The sequence below is a fragment of the Aricia agestis genome, chromosome 17 (genome assembly GCF_905147365.1).
Source record: "Aricia agestis chromosome 17, ilAriAges1.1, whole genome shotgun sequence".
Classification (NCBI taxonomy): Eukaryota; Metazoa; Arthropoda; class Insecta; order Lepidoptera; family Lycaenidae; genus Aricia; species Aricia agestis.
The window spans coordinates 12,199,540-12,219,698 of record NC_056422.1 but is presented as its reverse complement, the minus strand read 5'-3'; the positions used below and the strand labels follow the sequence as shown (position 1 = coordinate 12,219,698).

The window sequence follows — 20,159 nt, the reverse complement described above, 5'->3', positions numbered from 1 at the left end:
TTTTATTGGTTTTTTTTAAACCCAACCAAATTAGGTAGGCCTGTCTAGCGAGAAATAATTTATAAACATACTAGTGATAATGTTCCGTGTGCAAACACCGAATATAAATAATATTGCATGGAGACATGGTGTAGCCTTCAATTTCTCAAAGCTTTCACGCCCAAAATCGATAGGGGACAAGAAAAACAATGATTCCAACAGACTATTATATTCTCATTCAATCAGTTAATTACACATCAAATTATTTACAAGACGTTACACGGACTGTAAATAGATAGTTCAAATGAATTACAGAGTGTGAATGCGTGACGGATGCTACGGCTATTAGGAAAATGACGTCACAACTTCAAGAAAATATTCTCCGATAGAATACTGTAAGCTTGAACTGTTCTACGCTCTCCGATAACAGTTTCTGGCTGTGTCAACTATTATACTAGAAAGCCTTCGCGGTTAAATGCTTAGGGTTCGAGCTCCAGAGCCAGACCGACCTTGTGGCCGCCGGCGTTGAAGTTCTGGCCGTCGATGGCCGCAGATAGCGTCAGGGTCACACCTGGAAAAATGGTTTATTATGTTAAAGCTTCTACTTATAAGAATATTGCACGCTCAATATTCGTCTTGGTATTTTGAGCTTTATTAAAGATTGCGGACCTACGTCATTTAATCGGGTTATGTTGATTCGTTGGGTGGGCTCGACATAACGCGACCAAATTACGTAGGTCCACCATCTTCTGTTGATTCCTATGCATATTGTTGTTCTTCATATCGTTCTAACGCACTGTTCATTAGAACGATATAACACATAGCGTGTGTTTATACACACGCTATGTGTTATATCGTTCTAGTGGTAGAAAAATACTCAATACCTTATGAGCTTATAGTGTTCCATTACCTTTATTGTGACGCTAGGTATTATTACCTAGCGTCACAAGAAAGTGAAGAAATTAAAAAGTGGCAACATCGTAGTGTCATCACTTTTTTCTTATACATATTGATTAGAACTTTTTTAATTTCTTCACTTTTTTGACAGACTATAAAATATGAAATTATTTTGTTGAGCCTACGAATAATAAAAACCAAGGAAACATAACTCCCACACCATTACCATTTTTAATTTGGTTCCTTTTGAACTGTCATGTAATGTCAGCCTGCTACCGCTCAAGGCCACCTAAATATTGCAAAAGTATTGAAAATGTGAACACATTTTTGACTAGACGTATTGTAGAACATGTTTTTTGACGGAGTTACTTTTCCTTACTCTTTATTATTAGTAGTGTGAAACTAAAAAAAACGCTAGGCAACAGCTAGTTCTATTACTCCATGTGAGATAAAAATGTTATTGTGAAAAATCATATGATGTTTGATAAGACTGATAAAGAAAAGTTACGAAATAATGGGTGAATATTTTGCACATAAACTTTATTATACAGACATGTTTGCAAAAAACTATTTCTTACTGTTCCTTTTGGCACATGCTTCACTGATAAGTGATAGTACTCTTAATACTCTTAGTAATCGTAATCGACGACGTCGTACTATTAATTACTTTTATCTTTGGAATTAAAAAAAAACCGAAATCAAGACTCACCGTCACGCAGCTTTTGTTGGTAACCGAGACCGATAAGGGATTTGTTGTTGATTTTAGCGTGCAGGGAGGCGTCCCCGTCCAGGGCGTACTTGGCGCCGACTCCGAACTGCGTGTCGCTGGAGCCCGACGACCACTTCATGTTGACACCGCAGTCCAGCTTGTCCGACACCTTCTGGTATATCGTACCGGAGCAGTCCTTGCCGTTGTCACTGAAAAAAAAAATATTTTGTAGTTTGGTAAAATTATGTCATAGACTTAATTTTACTTAGGTTACATGGTCAATCTGTTCAGTCCATCAATCTGTAATTGCCCAACTGATGACCGAAAAATACATAATAAACAAATGATTAGTCCATCAATCCGTGGTTTAGACATTCAGTTTCACGTCAATCTTTACCAGATTGATGGACTGTACTGATGAGAAAATGAGCATGTGTACTGTGTATGTCAGAGGTTCCCAAACTTATTTTGTCTGCCGCTTAACCCCAAGCCACTTTAAGAACAAATTATATTTTAGCACCCCCATTGTGTCAATTTAAAATGCATCCTGATGAAATAAATCACTCCCAAGCCTCTACACAACACCCCCATTTTTTTTCGGGGTCCCACACCCCCCCTTCAGATCTTGAGTGCCCACAAGGGGGCGTGATCGCCCACTTTGGGAATGGCTGGTGTACGTCATAGGGATAATCCATATGGCGTACTGGTGCTTTTCCCAAAGTTTATGACTGTAAGTCAAGCACTCATAGGAAGGTATCAAAACATTGTCCCCGTCCATGTGAATTTCCTATGTCAGTTCTTCTTGCCGGGTTAGTTCCCGAACCGGTGGTAGGCACCAGTAGTAACAACGTTCTGGAAGTATTTGATTGAGAAATAAAACCATTTTTATGTATTTTATTAAAAAACTGGTAAAACTTGTTTTGGTAGTAATGAATTTAATGCCTACTATAAAACTAAGAAAAATGTAGTTTTAAAATTGTACTGCAACGCAAACAACAGAAACTAAAGTTTTTGCTCTTCGATGTTATATTAATGTAAACTCAGATTATGAAAACAAAACCACAGCAAACCTTACGAAGGCCTTGAAAAAGACATTTAAATAGCACTTGAATCATAATTTACTATGAAATGATATTAACATAAGGAAATTCAAATGAACATAAAATTTTATAATTTTGCTAGACAACATTATTCTAGAATAAGTTTTAAGTTAAAAAAAAAGTATTATATTTTAAACATGGATGATAAAATAATTCTTATATATTCAGAACATTTCACATTGAAATATAAACTTAATAGGCAATTATGTAAATCAACCATAAAAAAAATATATTTTTTTTATAAAATGCACAATTTTTTTTATTTTTACTTTTTTATTTATTTATAAATACTCACATGTGGGTGTGCAGAACAAAGTCATGGGTCTGGTAGCCCAGGGAGATGTTGTTCTTGGAGAACTTGGCCTTCTGTGTATCCAGTTGCGTCTGGGCACCAGCCAACCAGCCCTGGTAGCTGAGCACAGCAGCGATGTCTACTACGGGGCCGGCTAAGTCCAAATTGACGTTGGTGTTCAAAGCGATGATGTCGTTGGCGAAAGACGTCTTTAGCTTGCCAGATTTGCTTCTAAAATTGATAAACAATATTGTATTTACAGCCATTTGAGTAAATTTATCTTATTTTTAAACCTAATTCATATTTTCTCATTTAGATATACCAATCAGACAAAATACAATGAGATTCTTATAACATAAAATGAAAAATTTAAATTATGCTAATTATTTTAAATCTGAAAGAGTAAATTAAATTATTTTTTTTTGTAATTTGAGATCTATTTTGGCAAATCTGAAAATTAATTATTGGACTGAATCTTGTTATCTCTTTTGTCCTATGTAAATATGAATAGGGTGATATTTCATTACAGGATTAGCAATAAGCCAGTGCTAATGGGCCTAAAGCTAAGTACATACAGTACATACGGTTTTGTTTGATAGTTTTACTCCATATCAAGCAATAACCACCGTGTGGGCCGCAAAACTGACAGCTCAAAGGCTAGCTTCGAGCCAGCTCGATGGAATTAAATATGTCAAATATGTCATTTCCTTCGATTTGGAGTAAAACTGTCGAGCAAAACCGTATGTGAGTACTTAGCATTAGATAAGAATTTGCACCAAAGCTTACCCTGTCTGTGGTGCAAAGGTTCCCTCCAGGGTTACTTTCAGTCCAGCTGCAATTTTGTCCTGGATGGTGATATCAGTGGCCAGAGTGTTGTCTGTGTTCCACTTCTCTGTGAACGTAAGTCCGTAGTCTTTCACGGCATATTTGGAAGACAAGGTGCCAAATACCTGCATCAAAGAAATAGGTTTTATTACAATACAATTACAATATTTGAAGTCACTTTAATAATCAATAGACAAACAAAAGGTACCTACTATTCCACAAGTTTCAGTAAATCATATATATTGTATACAATTGTCAATCGTCAATTTTAATGTATTACATTATATTTTAGTTAAAACTTATGACTATTATAGTCAATAATATACCTTGCCGCTTTCTTGGTTGGAGGTAATTCCACTGTTGAATTCAACACCAGACTCGCTCTTGGTCTTGAGATCAAGTTTGAACACACCGAAGTGGTAGCCCTTAGAGAAGACATCATTGGCCTTCTTTCCGAGATCAGCATAGTATGGTGGGGCCATTTTCTGTTAAGATAAAGATATTGTCGTAAGTTAATATAATTTAAGTGTCGAATAGGCTATCCACCACTTAACTTGACAGAAATTAAACTGGGCATACATAAATGAGTACTAGTTATATACCTAGTTTGGTCAAATGATAGGTATTCATAACTTGTGTATGGCATAGAAATATAACTAATGCTCTGAATTTTTGGTTTTGTAAATTGTATTTTGCAGTTTGCCAGATGTGTCAGGGTCGAGGTCTTCATTTGCATACAGTCTGCAACTCTGTAGCTATTACATAACAACAATACATAATTGCTAGTCATTTTTGTTACAGCTAAAATACAGCAGTAGCAACAGTTTTTAAAAGAATAAAGCTCCAGAGACACACTTTAATTACAAACTTGACCTTAATCTTATAGATTATCTAGAACATTTCAATAAAAACCGTAATTGATTTGGTTATAGTTTTTATGAAAACGGTTTTACTAGACAAATTGGTAAGAAATATTGACGCGCCGGTAAAGTAAAACAGATCTATATCTTGATTAAGTATAGTAATAACGATTAAAATAGTAAAATGATTAGAAATCACGTGTGTGACGTAGAAGACTCCCGGCCCAGTCGGTATAATTTGGAGCGGTATTAGTTAAATAGTGCACAAAATTAAATAAAATAGTTGAAATATTTCAACCAAATACTTACTGTGGGATATGTAATTCGACTAAATCTACTTAGATTCGATAAAATTCAGGGAAATTCTGACAAGAACTACACCTCGAGAAACCAACCACAAGACAAATCTAGTTAGAAAAACTTCCGCTAGGTGGCTCCACGAAACCGGAATTGCGCTATTGATGTTCTGTCACTTTCAACTTATTTATATTTAAGAAATCATAAATAAATAAAAAGAAAATTTCAAAAATTATAAAACTAATTATATAGCTTCAAAAATATTCAATAGTTCCAAAGTATTACAATACATAAAATTAATGTTAAAGAGATATTCTTTGGCTTTAATACATCCGTCGTTTTTTTTTAATGCATAAAGTAGAGGCAAAGGTCAGAAATCTTGAACGATTTATGGATTTCGACAGTCTTGTGCCGACTGCCGGCTAATGGCTATTGACATTCTAATACAGAACTTATTATTTAATATTATTATAAAACACTTATCTTACATGATAAATGCAAAAAGGAATCCGCGTTTGTCTTTCAGAATCTTCGTTTGCCGGACACTCAACTCTGCGACCACAGTCAATATCTTTACAAATTTCCATTTCTCCCACTGATCCATCCTTTAACAAATGACCAAATTCCAAAAAAGTCAATATATAGGTTCCTAATTCCTATTTAATTTGACGATACAGATTTGATAGGTGTGCTTACTTATATTTATTTGAAAAAATAATGTGTAAGTATCAATAATACGCTCATTTTCTATGATATTCTATTATAAAAAAGGCTCATTTTGGGTAACTTTCAATTGTGGTTTAACTTAAACTTTAACTTAACTTAAAAATACTGTATTGTTCAAAGTTAAACCGCAATTCAACGTTACCCAAAATCACGTTAGTTTTCGTGAGTTTTTGGTCTATCAAGTCATTAAACTCACTTAAATTGTAATTAATAATTATCGTTTATATCAGTGTTTATATACCTATCTAGATTCTAGACCTCCTCGACATCGATTAGTGTTCTAGTAGGTAGGTCTAACTCTGCGTTCGCGTTCTGTTAAATTAACCATAGGTACGTAAACGTATGTTAGCATAGTTTACGAGTTAGGAGTTAGGACTTAGGTAATAGCGAGCTACCCTACGAATAATAAATTCGTGGGGGATGGTCAGAGCCGGATTTATATTTTTGATGACTTATTATGAGCGTAGGCCACTTTATGAAATCTGCAGCTCACGGCCCTAGGACGCTGCCGCCCCTCCTAGGGACGCTGCCGCCCCTCCTAGGGACTCTGCCGCCCCTCCTAGGAAGCTGCCGCCCCTTCTGGGACGCTGCCGCCCCTAGGATGCTGCCGTCCCTAAGCCGCGGCCTATACGGCCTATTTATAAATCCAGGACTGTGTGTGGTAGCTCGTAGCTTTATTCGTAGGAACTAGTACCCCTACATATATAAATATAGCTGTATACACGGCGCGGCGCTAGTGGTTACCTACTACGAGTGTTGAAAACAAATATCTGGAATAACATTTTAGCTTACCGGTTTCAAACATGGCACTCTTTCTCTGAAAATTTCAGCTCGTACTGAGGGAAAATTACAGAGTTTTGAGGACGCAGATTTCGTCACATCACATACAAAATTAAGAATATTTTCAAAATGTATCATCGTTAAAAATCAATAGTTAATATTTTAAAATATATTTATACAAATGTAAATAATGTCGAAGATATCTGTATCCAAAATCTATGTGGTCGCAAGTTTCTCATCTTGTTGGTAATTGGTTCATATAAGTTCTTCGTGTAGGTAAGTAATTAAGTACATACCTACTTAAGAAACCTAGTAAGTATTTATTTGCTACTATTATTATATACTTTATTCTTCTCAGAAAATATGTTTACTATCGAAACTTAGATGACTGACGCCCGCCACTCTATTGCGCCAAGATTCTTTTATCGCGTGGAAACCGTACATTTTCTGGGAATGAAAGTAGCCTATGTGCCTTCTCGGGACTCAAAGTAAATCCATACGAAATTTCAGCAAAATCGGTTAAGTGGATTGGGCGTGAAGAGGTAACAGATAGACAGAAACACTTTGTACCTACCTAGTATGGATTTTACAGAGATCATAGTTATTTGTAGGATTTGTAATAAGTAGGAAAATTAAAATATCGCTAAAGACGTTATATTAATTAACCAAAAATTCTAGAAAGCACTAATTTCCAATACATTTTGCGTACGTCTAATTAACGCTTTTCGAATGCACGGCGCGATTCTCGAACGATTTAAAATTAGACTCGGTAAATCGTCTGTACGCTCAATCCTCTGGTAATACTTCAAGATCTATCTCGGGAAACGCACCTATCTAAGTATGGACGGCATTTGCCACTACAGTGTGTCGCAAAACGACAAGTACGGCAGATATTTGACCGCGAAAAAGGATATTGAGCGTGGGGAGGTGATTTTCAGCGATTTACCGGTCGTCGTTGGACCAAAACCAGGCAAGTGCCGGAAATGCATGCCCTCCTGACATTTAAATGTAGAGAATGTAATAAAATTAAAGCACTTAACCCTAATTATGTTTCGATGTTGTAAGTTAGTCGAGATAAATATACCAAGGGGGGGCAGGGAGGTGCAGCTGTCCCCCCCTAGAGATTCTAAAAAAGTTGCTAAATAGAATGCAAACAACGACCACTATGATATTAAAATCTGGTAATTTAAATAAAAATACGCTGTACGCTGTACACTTATTTAAATTCAAACTCTATTTTATTCTATTTTTCTAATAAATGTTATTATAACTTACTTATTTACTTACAAGTTTTTTATTGCATAGTCAAGAGCTCGTGCTCGTGTAGCTTCACACATTGGACTCTGTACTGTAATGTTCGGGCCACACTAACGAGAAACGCCGTTAATTATCGCGTTAATTCTAAAACATGTTATAGCAATATCGCCTTTATACGCCACTAATTAAAGGCGATAATGCTATACTTAACATGTTTTAGAATTAACGCGATAATTAACGGCGTTTCTCGTTAGTGTGGCCCGAACATTACAGAATATTAATTATATAATATGTATATACCCGTGGTATATTCTTAGTACTATAAGATACTGTTGTTATTACAATCGCTGTAGATCATAGATGTAAGGCTCGTAGTACAAGTGAAAAGTTTCATGTGCTGTCGACTTTACCTACAATTCATACCTACTTATCTCATTCATAGAGAGAAAAGTATGAATTGTAGTTGGTAACCTAACCTAACCCCCCCCCCCCCCGCCGCAATGGGCTGGCGACGCCCATGTACCCTATTCCCTTTCCTACCCTCCCCTATTCCCTTCCCTACCCTCCCTTATTACCCTATTCCCTCTTAAAAGGCCGGCAACGCACATGCAGCTCTTCTGATGCTGCGAGTGTCCATGGGCGACGGAAGTTGCTTTCCATCAGGTGACCCGTTTGCTCGTTTGCCCCCTTATTTCATAAAAAAAAGTGCCATTATTTTAAAAAGTTTTTGGTACTTAGATGATAATTAAGTACCTACTATTAAACAAGCCCATGTCCTGTCGAGTACCTATATTATAGTTCATGTAAATCATAGTAACACCAGGTAAAAACTAACACCGACAAAATATCAGGGCTTAGGAAGCTACACTCAACGCATGCGGCCCGCAGGCATTTCAGTGGCCTGCCTGAAGTTGAACCATTTGGCTCACCCCGATGTTGCCCCAACTTCGTTGTTCCGAATATTATCGCATGGAAACAGTACCTACATTTTTCCGAGACAAAATCTATCTATCTATCCTACGTCCTTTTATGGAACTTAGCTGGTTTTGTCGGTATAATCGGTTCAGCAGTTCACACTTCACAATCGTGAAGAAATAGCACACACGCTTTCGCATTTACAATCTTACTTCCAATTCCAACTTTCAGACACCCCTCCCCTCTGTCTCGGCTGCTACTGCCCCGTGGAGCAGACCGTCTGCTCCCACTGTTCCTGGCCCATCTGCAGCCCCGCCTGCGAGCAGGACCCTCACCATCAGCTCGAGTGCGAGATCTTCCAGGCGTCCAACGTGAAGTTCCAGAACGTGGAGGACTGGACGGCTCCGGCTACGCAGCTGGACTGTATCACTCCACTTAGGTAAGAGAGTAGGAGGATGTAGAGCTTCTCGAAATTTCATAGCGTATCAATGCAGTATAAATTATACCTAATGCAGAGATTGAATATATTCTTACGTGGGAGAGCCATGCTTCGGCACGAATGGGCCGGCTCGACCGGAGAAATACCACGTTTTCACAGAAAACCGGCGTGAAACAGCGCTTCCGCTGTGTTTCGCCGAGTGAGTGAGTTTACCGGAGGCCCAATCCCCAACCCTATTCCCTTCCCTACCCTCCCCTATTCCCTTCTCCTCCCATCCCTACCCTCCCCTATTACCCTATTCCCTCTTAAAAGGCCGGCAACGCACCTGCAGCTCTTCTGATCCTGCGAGAGTCCATGGGCGACGGAAGTTGCTTTCCATCAGGTGACCCGTCTGCTCGTTTGCCCCCTTATATTCATAAAAAAATTCAAAACTAGATGACGCCCGCAACTTCGTTGCGCCAAAATTAGTTTATTTCGCGGGAAGCGTACATTTTTCCGAGATAAAAAGTATCCTATGTCCTTTGACCTTTCCCGAGACTCAAACTATCTACATACCAAATTTCAACAAAATCCGTTAGCGGTTTGGGCGTGAAGAGGTAGCAAACAGACAGACAGACATACTGACATACAGACAGACATAAAAACTTTCGGCTTTCAAGAACTTAATCGATTGATATAGGTAATAGACAATAGTTGTAGAAAGTGTTTCGAATTCTGAACAATCGATTTTCTAAAAATAGATTGGCGAATGAACTTGAGCTATCGCTTTCAATAAATTCAGAGTTGGATTGGAATAGATCCGATTTATTTTTCGTCTGTCCGTCTATCCTCGGCTTACCTTCCATCGATTAGCGCTAAAAATATAAATAGTTGTTTGTATTTTTATGAAAATACTTTGGAAAACACGACAGAACACATTTTCTACAAAAGTGCAAAAATTTTTGACAATAACTTATTACAGGTTGTTACTAGCCAAAGAGAAAGATCCAATAAGATGGCAGAAGGAGGTAGACACATTGGAGAGCCACACAGAAGAGAGGAAGAAGAGACCAACATGGGAGGTGGATGAGGTCAACATAGTCAACTTCCTGAGAGACCACTGCAAGCTCGGAGACCGGTTCAGCAAAGAGCTGGTGCAGAAAGTCTGCGGGATCCTGGAGGTAACTCTAGATTCTATAGGAACTGCATACAGTCGCGGCCCTAGGGGGTGGCAAACAGGGCAATCGCCCGTGGCCTTGCAGAGTATTTTTTGTAAGACAAAGGGTCTCGCAAAGACCTGCCGCCCAGGGCCTCGCAAAGACCTTCTGCCCGGGGCCTTGCAATCATGCAATGGGTAAGGTCGCCAGTGACTGCTTATAGAAATTGTAGACATAGGTTACTTTAGGTTTACGCGGTAATTCATATGGCTGTCATTATTCGTCAAGTGACTATTCCAACCTATCAAACGGAGACAGCAACTAGGAAATAAGCGAAGTAAATACTGAGAAATTTGTAAAATAACTAGCATAAGTATAAACTTTATAATATTTTAAGATTCTCAAATCTCACACAATTTCCATCAATCCTGACACGACTAATTCGACTATGCATTTCAAGCATGAATCTTCTTTAATCTTTAAGCGTCATATAATTGGTAGTAAGTATAAGAAAATAAGAATATATAGGACCAAGGCATGATGATGATGATGATATCTGTCTGGAAACGTCTCGTCAGTTTAATGGACAGACAGACAGGTGATCAAAGTTGAACAAAACACTGACGTTTTAATTGTTTCGAGCAATCTGGCACACGTTCAAGTTACCAATTCATATGAGCCTCAATATGAGCTGATAACGAAACGTGCGATTACTTTCGGAAGACAATACGACACCTATCGCTGTTGTGACCTACAGCTTGTACTAGTATGTATTCTGTGCCTAATTTGATCTCTTTGAAAACAAGAAGACAATTATAATTTCCAAATGAATACCTCAGTCATAGCCTATTGAGTACTGAGCAGGCACTAGGCCTATAATTATGAAAATAAAGAAGCGGCTGTAAACATGGACTTTTGTGATGTTTTTCACATAGGTACTTAAATGAAGCTTCTTTTGGGAAATGGGACTATGCCGTTGCACAAAAATCTTAGGCTCTCTTGTCACAGGTCACTTCTCATGATTGCAGGCGATGGTCAATATCACGTTAACCAATTACCTATCCCACAGGTGAATGCAGTGGAAATACCGTCTCGAGGAGGGTTCAGCATTCGGGCGGTGTACCCGCGACTTGCGTTGGCGGCACACAGCTGCGTCCCGAACTTGGTTCATACTATCCTGCAAAATAACTATCAGTAAGTGTTACTTACAGATATAATATAAGATGATTATTTATGTCTGGCTAACCCAACAGTTATCTACAGCTGGCCGGTAGTACTGTTAGGTTAGCCAGACTTAAATACATCTTTTCAATTTATCCTAGTAAGATAGATAGAAAGTACTAAGGTTTTACGTATGCATTACACATTTTTTCCTGTGGGAGAGCCATGCTTCGGCACGAACGGGCCGGCTTGACTGGAGAAATACCACGGGCTCACAGAAAACCGCCGTGAAACAGCGCTTGCGCTGTGTTTCGCCGAGTGAGTGAGTTTACGGAGGCCCAATCCCTTTTCCCTACCCTACCCTCTCCTATTCCTTCCCTACCCTCCCCTATTCCCTTCCGTACCCTCCCCTATTACCTTATTTCCTCTTAAAAGGCCGGCAACGCACCTGCAGCTCTTCTGTTGCTGCGAGTGTTCATGGGCGACGGAAGTTGCATTCCATCAGGTGACCCGTTTGCTCGTTTGCCCCCTTATTTCATTTAAAAAAAACTTTTTGTACCTGATTATCCGAAGTACTTATACCAAACGTCTTATCAAAATACTTAAAATCACTAAGAAACCAAATACTCTTTACAGAGTACAAGTGAGAGCAGCCATCCCCATAAAATCCGGCGAAGCTCTCCACCTGTGTTACACTCATGCGCTCACCCCAACCATCTTCCGTCGTGAATACCTGATGGAGTCCAAGTTCTTCGCGTGCGAGTGTCCGCGCTGCGCTGACCCTACCGAGCTGGGCACACATCTTAGCACCCTCAAATGCAATAAGTGCGATAATGGGGTTATATTGTCTACCAATCCTCTGGGTAAGTGAAAGCAGATTAAAGAAAAAAAGGAAGCAGATCAATTTAAAGGAATGGTCCAAAAAACTATGGTCACAAAAACAAGAGACGTTAAGTTTTGTAACTCGTGGTTGGAACTAAAGTTGTAGATATTCTTATTTTTTAAGGTTTATTAGGACCCTTACATTCCGTTGCCTATCTTTAAGAGGACCTTTGTTCAAGAGTTTAGAATCTAGACTTTTAATTACAGACCCTGATGCCAATACTATGTCCTTTTTCAACAGACAATGACGCCGAGTGGCAATGCACGGAGAAGAACTGCGGCTTCAAGACCTCGGGAGCGGCGATGAAGAAGATGCTGAGTGTGGTGCAACAGGAGATCGATCAAGTGGACGCCATAGAACCCGGACCCAAGGCCATTGAGATGAGGGAACAACTGCTTAATAAGGTAGAAAGAGTTTAGACTCTAGACTGAAAAATTAATAAAAAGACAGACCATGGAATAAGTAGAAAAACTTGTGCCAATTCTCACCAACCGTTGTTATGTATTTCCTTGCGGTCATCAAAGACAAGTGTTGTTGGCAGTAGATGCCAGTCAGCATCGCATTCTCGAGAAAAGACTTGTGAAGAACGTAAATCAAATTCTTTCTGATCCTACGACTTCATCTATGAAGTAGTAGTTACTTTAAGCAGTCGATTTGCCCGCTTCTACTGACACAAATTCACCACATACCCTGAAATTTCCAGTTCAAATCAGTGTTCCATCCGCGTCACTCCCTGCTGCTGTCAGTGAAGCACTCGCTGGCGCAGCTGTACGGGCGCGTGGAGGAGTACAGCATCGACGAGCTGCCGGACCTCATGCTTGAGCGGAAGGCGGGCTTCTGCCGCCTCGTGCTGCAAGCGCTGGATGTAATATTGCCAGGAGACAGTCGGATGAGAGGTACTGGATATTGAAATATAGTTTACTCGCTGAAATGTTCTAGAATCTAGATTCTAGAGTCTAGACTCTATGCGTATTTATAATGTCATGCCACTTGGGTATATGCAGTTTCCGTTCTGAGATTAGCTAGTCTGGGACGGAAAACGCAAGTACACCAAGGACAAGCTTTACTTTTGATTAAGTAGAACGAAAACAATAATATTCTACTATCAAGTTGATTCATAGACAATTTCTTCGATGGTACACCTATATAGACGCGTCACAACTCACAAGTCACAACCCACAAGTAGGAAACGACAATTTTAGCGATTCAAGATTCAATTTATTTACTTCATCATTACTTCATTTGAAAAAGCATCTTTAATGATGTTTTGAGCTGCATCGCCTGAAATCATGTGTCTTTCTTTATAATGAGTAAAAATGAAGTTTGAATAGCCATCATAGAAATGCTTACCTCATCTTACTTATCCTCCTTTCTAGGGATGATGCTATACGAGCTCCACGCACCTCTCATGTTCATGGCCCGCAACGAGTACAGCGCCGGTCTAATAAACAAGGACAAGCTGAAAGATAAACTTCAAGAACCCATCCAATGCCTGGCAGACGCCGCCAGAATCCTCATGAGGGAGGACCCTCAGAGCCCCGAAGGCATCACGGGCAACATCGCACATCAATCCATGGAACAGTTGAAAGCAAGCTTGGAATCGCTATAGAGTTGGTGGACATTTAAAAGGCTGGAGTTGCAGAGTATGTAGAAATTCTTAACTATTGTTACTTGTCTCTCACTCGCGCACATCTCGCGGATTATTTTTTTTCTTTCCGCATGGTTTCCGCATATGTATGATTATAAAAAAACTTATTAAAATTGATGAGAGAAGATTCAAAAAATATACATATTTTAAGTTACAATATGTTCGAATTTCTATGTACTCAGCAACCGTACTCCACTCATAGGAAAAATACTTTTACCTAGCTGGTTGCAATGTAAAAAGTAGGATGTAGAAGTATCTATAGATGTTGCTAATTTAGTATTTAATGCATTTTCAAATACCAAAGACATTTGTAGCATTGTAGGATGTAGATGATCTGATTTGATAATTTTGTGAATATTGTGATCTCAACCACTTTATTGGTGGTTATGTCTTCTGTCTGTGAGTCTGTCTTATGAATGTAGCTTAGTACCTACTCTTTTTGGTTGAACACTTTGAATTAATTTGTCTAAACTCTAAAGTTTAAATTCTAAACTCTAAAATTATGATCATCTTAGTAAGGGTTCATCATAGTTCATCTATTTGTTACTGACTAAATATTGTGTAAGTATAGGTTTTTTTTACTGATTTTTATAATTTTTAGTGTAATAAAATTTGTATAAGCATTGTAGTTTTATTATAGTAAGAGCCAAAGAACCATAACAAGAATGTAACCTTATAAATTCTTCACCTAAACTGAAATTACGTAACTGCTACATTTTAACAAGTAAATGTAAACAAAATTAACCATTAACCACAAACGAGTGTTATACGTGGTTATAAGACATTTCGCTATCATGGCACCATATAAATATGGGAACGTGTAGAATCAGGTTGCGATTTTAGTTCTGTGCCACTCCTTTGCCACCTGCCAAGATGAGAGTACTGTTAATCTTCCTGTCTTGTGTCTACGCCATTAACGCTGGTAAGTAAACATTCTACAATATCTCCAGCAAGGAAAATAAAGAAAACTCTTACAGAGTTTTAACAGTCCTCACTTTGTAACGTTCAATTATATTTAGCTTTTCTGGTAAGAAGTACCACTATCATAATTGATAGGGGTAGGTACGTAGTTCTCACCAGTCACCACATAATATAGGAGCCCTATGTAAAGATCATAAGCAAAATTCACCAGCGCCAAATTGGTTAAAAACTCAGTTAAAACACACTCATAAATTATGAATTATTATGTATTTCGACCCAGACTGGCTAAAGTGGGCTTTTTTGTACAACAACCTTGGAGACGACAGCACATGGAGGCATTGTAAAGCAAACTATACCACGCAGCGTTCTTTAGAAGATTCCCTGTTTTTTAACCGACTTCCAAAAAGGAGGAGGTTATAAGTTCGTCTGTTTATATATATATATATATATATATATATATATATATATATATATATATATATATATATATATATATATATATATATATACTTATATATTTTGTATGTTCAACCATAACTTCGCCGTTCGTGGACCGATCTTCATGATTATTTTGTTGTTGTACAGGGCTGAATCCGAGGTTGGTACCATGTTCACAAAAATGATGATGATGAATGAGATCTGATGATGGGGATCCATGAGGAATCGAGGGGACTCCTTGAAATTTGTATGGAAACATATAGTGATTTCGATTTTTTTTGAAGTGTTTCAGACATATACTACCAAAAAGTAAGATTTTGCACCAGGATGTACCCTGGTTCCGAAGGTACCCAACAGAACTTTTGAATCTTTATAGATACAAGTTCGAGGATTTTGGCTTTATTTATACTACTCCAAGCAAAAGCCAATTAATTCTACATTATTTCTGCTGAACATAGGCTAAATTTTATTTTGGAAAAAATTGGGTTTCGTAAGATATGGTTTTTCGGACGCCAGGTGTAAAATCAACCAGAAAAGTTACTTATTTTGCGTACGCTGCCGAAACTATATAAGATAGAACCATAAAATGTTTTAAGTAATTGTAGATCTTATAAATATCTACAAAAAAGTCCGCGACACACTATACTTATCTATGTCGAGTAAGGCACAATAACAATATTGTTATTTAAAAATCTTGAATTTTTTTGGACAACATTTAAACGCGTTTATTTTACTTATGCAATTAATCCTTATGAAAATAAATTATTTCATCACTAAGTACGGTTTATATAGATAACATTTGGTCTTTGAATGATTAAAATTGGACGTTTAGTTTTGAAATTATGGCGAAATGAAAATATAACGATAGTGGACGTCACCAAGCGGGGGTGTTCGTGCGGGAGGAAGACAATCTGTGCAGTGTGCACTATAATATAGTATTCAGTCATTATCCGAAGGGATGCATATTATGCATCCCTTCGGATAATGACTGCGTCAGTCAGTGATGTCAGTGTTGCAGTCTGTGAATTGACCTGAGAATCAGTTTGCTGACCGACTCTTTCCTGGGTAGGCTTTTTGCAGCCGTAACCGACATCCACGCGGGCGGAGCCGCGGGCGACCGCTAGTAATAATATGTACAACTCTAAGACAACAAGCTATAAGTAATATTATAGCCTTGTGGTCTCATAGGTAACTAAAAAGGGTAAAATTATTATTTTTTAACAAAAAATTAAAACCGACTTCCAAGGTAAAAACAAAAGTAATATTCTTAAAAATAATCTAAAAAGAATCAAATAATTCTTATTCGTTATTATAGTGCCGTCTTCAGACTTCGCCTAAACCTCAACTATTTCTGTACTCAATTTTGAAGTCGGTACCAAAGCTACCTTCGCGTAAGTTCCATGTCAAGGATCTCAGAACTTTTCCGGGCTGGCTCTACACTGCATACAAGTTATGCTCCTAACCTGAACCAGCCCTGGTCTTATGTATAGGCAGTATTATAGTATTATAGGCAGTATTAAAATTGTCAACAATTTAAAGGATGAAAATATGTAACATGTAAATAATTGGCTCTTCCCTTCGGAAGGGGGAACAAGAGGTCCCGTATAAGGGGTATTATAGGCCATGGCCTATGGGCGACAGCGTCCTATCATGGCGGCAGATTACGTACGTGTTTCGGCGAAATTAAAATAGCCTAGATATAAAAATTCGTCCCTGCCCTGAACTTTCAGACGATGCGTCCGGCGCGGCAGCCTTCAGCGCCGCGTACAGCGCCATTACCGATGGTATACCAGGACTTGGGATATCACCTCTAGACCCACTCTACCCCGAAAACTTCGACGCAGACTTCGTCACGCTGAAATTCGTGGACACTCAGAACAGCGTGACGGGCTTGAGCAATTGCACGGCTTCGAATTTCACGTAAGTGCCCTTTTATTTATTAGCTAAGGTTGAACCACGTCCAGTTGAGTCTTTCATCCTCATATGTATATTAAATAACCGAGAGGCAGCTTGTTCGATGGTAGGCTTCAACGAAATCCGGATAAAAAGAAACAGATACTCGGCAGACGGCAAGAATGAGAAAAAAAAGTGCAAGAATAGGGATTCTCAGTGCTCAGTCTCTCATTTTTGTTAATCTGGTGATATCGTGTTCAGAGCCTCTTGTCATCTTAGTACGTAATTTTCTGGTAAAATTCACTTAATTACAATTCACTCTTCATAAAACCTCTGAAATATATCAGTTGATATATTTCAGAGGTTTTATTACCTTTCAAGACCTGGCTTTATACCTTACGGCTTACCCTCTTTGGACCTCTCACAAATAAACAGGACTGGCTCATGGCTGTAAGTGTTGATTTTTTACAGCCTCAGCCCGGACAACCGCGTGATAAACTTCCAGCTGAACTGTTCCAAATACACGCTTAAGACGTTGACTTACTCCAAAGGCTACTTCTTGTACAGACCGGTAGATTCTCTCAACGTTTTAGAGCTCAACTATGGTGAGTATTTATTCTTACCAGATTGAGAGCCAAAGCCTCGTTGTCTGTCTCTTACCTCTACACATGGTGTAACACGTGACGTGGGAGAGCCATGCTTCGGCACGAATGGGCCGGCTCGACCGGAGAAATAACACGTTCCCTTCCCATCCCATCCTTACCTTCCCCTATTACCCTGTTCCCTCTTAAAAGGCCGGCAACGCACCTGCAGCTCTTCTGATGCTGCGAGTGTCCATGGGCGATTAAAAAAAAACACAATTAAGTGATAATATTTTAGGGTATGTATGGATCCTCTATATTATAGACTTCTCTCCGGTAAACTCACTCACTCAGTGTATATAACACTCAGTGAGTGAGTTTACCGGAGGCCCAATCCCCTACCCTATTCCCTGCCTTACCCTACCCTATTCCCTCTTAAAAGGCAGGCAACGCACCTGCAGCTCTTTTGATGTTACGAGTGTCCATGGGCGATAAGAGACACATACATACCCTAAAGTAAATTAGTAGTTACACCCTGACCCTGTATAAATTACTTCATACCTCCCATAATCCACATAAGCATGATTGCGAAGCTGCCTACAATATTCACAACCAACATGAGCAATCATAGACAAATATGGCCCTCATTCGTTGTTGCTTGTATCGATCATCAAAAAGCCGCACAAGGCACTCTGGTACTATCATAGGAATTGGGATATTAATATTATAAATGCAAAAGTGTGTCTGTCTGTTGCCTCTTCACGCCCAAACCGCACAGCCCATTTTGTCGAAATTTGGTATGGGGGTACTTTGAGTCCCGGGAAAGGTCATTAAGGCTGCCTTCACATAAAGTCGCGACTCGCGAGTAGTGCGGCATCCGCGCGACTGCTATACTAAAACGAGCCGCGCGGCTCGCGACGTAATGTGAAGGCAGTCTAATAGTAGGAACAGACGCTGGTCGGTGCCGACCAAATTGGAGCGTCTGTTTCTACTATAAAACGAGTGTTGGCGCAACGGAGTCGCGGGCGTCATCTAGTGATTTGTCAGTAGACGGCAGACCGATGTTACGGCTGACTGTCATGCTGGACTAGACATAGGTCGACAAAATAATGTCGGTCCGCCATGCCTTTATCAACGAAATTGATCCATAATCAATTTCGCTGATATAAGTTCTACCAAAATATTATTTCCACAGGTAGAACCATAGTGCGTGTGTACGCGCTTCTGAACTCCCGGCGTGATGTGCGAAACAACGTCTACTATCAGATAGGTCGGTTTGTCCTGGACGTCAACTTCCAAGAACGACTCCGGTATAACTTCAAGAACCAAAACAATAAAGCGAGCAGCGGAAGTGAGTATACCTACTAGAGTATATTATGATCACACAAATCGTCTGCTAGTAAGCGATATAAATTTTTTCCGCGACTACGTAGAGCGGTCGCAAAAAATTTCCATTTGAAATTCTATTTAGCGCTCTTGGAAGTCAGAAATTTGAAAAATTCTTTTTTAATGGGAGCCTGCATCGTAAGATAAATATTAAATATATCAGAGAAATTTTCTTGCTGGATTAAAGCTGTGTGTTTTTCCTTGTACATCGAGGAAGTTGATTCTTATGCAATTGCCAGACCAACGTTATTTGGTCGAATATGTCAATTTAAATGTTAATTGTGATCTGTCAGCTGGGTTTGACGTAACGCAACCAAACTACTTAGGTCCCCGATTTGCATAGGAATCAACTTCTCTGATAGTACCTATAATAGCCTTGTTTTTCAAGCTTCTTTTCCAACGTTGATGAGTTAGTTCTTTTTTGTAAAATCATCATAATATGAAGAAGGGCGCACTACGTTGCAGCGACGCTACACGTCACTAAACGTCGGTTGTAGCCTGTAGGCATCATGGCACGTGAAGAGTCGCGTAGTTTCGCTTAGTGCAGTCTCACCTTAAATAGTTGATTGTTAATAAAGGTGTAATAATATTATGCTTACTTTTACAGGCACGCAGCAGTCTGACTTCGCAAACAGCAACATTGGCAGCGAGCTGTACGCCAAGGAGCCGTTTTGGTATGCCGTCATGTCGAAGATAATAAACAACATGAACAGATATCTCCTCACAACACCTATCAACTATTAGAAAACATTCAAAGAGAATGCATTCACATATCATTGGTTTAACAAGAAATTAAAAAATATAAATATTTGTCTTAAGCAGTGTTTCTTTTATCACTCCTGTTTGTTAGCTTTAAATTTAGTTTGCCAACAATAGCTTTAAACAAACTTTAAACAACCTTATTTTGCATAATGCAATCCAAGAAAGACGAGTGATGGTTCACTTAAAAATTTCAAGCTGAGACCGCACCTGATTTGACAGGCAAGAGTTACATAGTAAGTAGTAACTATTTACTATTTAGTAATCTGTGGCAGGA

The 20,159-nt window shown here is 38.9% G+C and overlaps 3 protein-coding genes and 1 long non-coding RNA gene across 4 annotated transcripts; 2 read left to right on the top strand and 2 right to left on the bottom strand.

The window, feature by feature from the left end:
- Positions 1 to 192: 192 nt before the first annotated feature.
- LOC121735239 (voltage-dependent anion-selective channel-like) lies at positions 193 to 5,100 on the bottom strand. The gene is made up of 6 exons (XM_042125994.1): positions 4,972 to 5,100; positions 4,129 to 4,287; positions 3,764 to 3,927; positions 2,981 to 3,208; positions 1,586 to 1,794; positions 193 to 550 (listed from the first exon to the last, which is right to left on the bottom strand). Exons 2-6 carry the CDS (start codon positions 4,282 to 4,284, stop codon positions 459 to 461), a joined length of 849 nt encoding a protein of 282 aa, XP_041981928.1. The 5' UTR covers positions 4,285 to 4,287; positions 4,972 to 5,100; the 3' UTR covers positions 193 to 458.
- Positions 5,101 to 5,450: 350 nt separating this feature from the next.
- On the bottom strand, positions 5,451 to 6,649 carry LOC121735241. The gene is made up of 2 exons (XR_006036823.1): positions 6,478 to 6,649; positions 5,451 to 5,564 (listed from the first exon to the last, which is right to left on the bottom strand). It is a non-coding gene; the product is annotated as an uncharacterized LOC121735241 (long non-coding RNA).
- Positions 6,650 to 7,127: 478 nt separating this feature from the next.
- Positions 7,128 to 13,893, top strand: LOC121735565 (SET domain-containing protein SmydA-8). Its single transcript, XM_042126416.1, has 8 exons — positions 7,128 to 7,435; positions 8,869 to 9,076; positions 10,038 to 10,236; positions 11,282 to 11,406; positions 12,010 to 12,236; positions 12,497 to 12,660; positions 12,960 to 13,152; positions 13,633 to 13,893. Exons 1-8 carry the CDS (start codon positions 7,306 to 7,308, stop codon positions 13,863 to 13,865), a joined length of 1,479 nt encoding a protein of 492 aa, XP_041982350.1. The 5' UTR covers positions 7,128 to 7,305; the 3' UTR covers positions 13,866 to 13,893.
- A 787-nt stretch (positions 13,894 to 14,680) lies between these two features.
- LOC121735605 lies at positions 14,681 to 19,930 on the top strand. Its single transcript, XM_042126467.1, has 5 exons — positions 14,681 to 14,826; positions 16,994 to 17,183; positions 17,628 to 17,761; positions 18,933 to 19,088; positions 19,731 to 19,930. The coding sequence occupies exons 1-5, from the start codon at positions 14,778 to 14,780 to the stop codon at positions 19,865 to 19,867; spliced, it is 666 nt and encodes a 221-aa protein (XP_041982401.1). The 5' UTR covers positions 14,681 to 14,777; the 3' UTR covers positions 19,868 to 19,930.
- Positions 19,931 to 20,159: the final 229 nt, after the last annotated feature.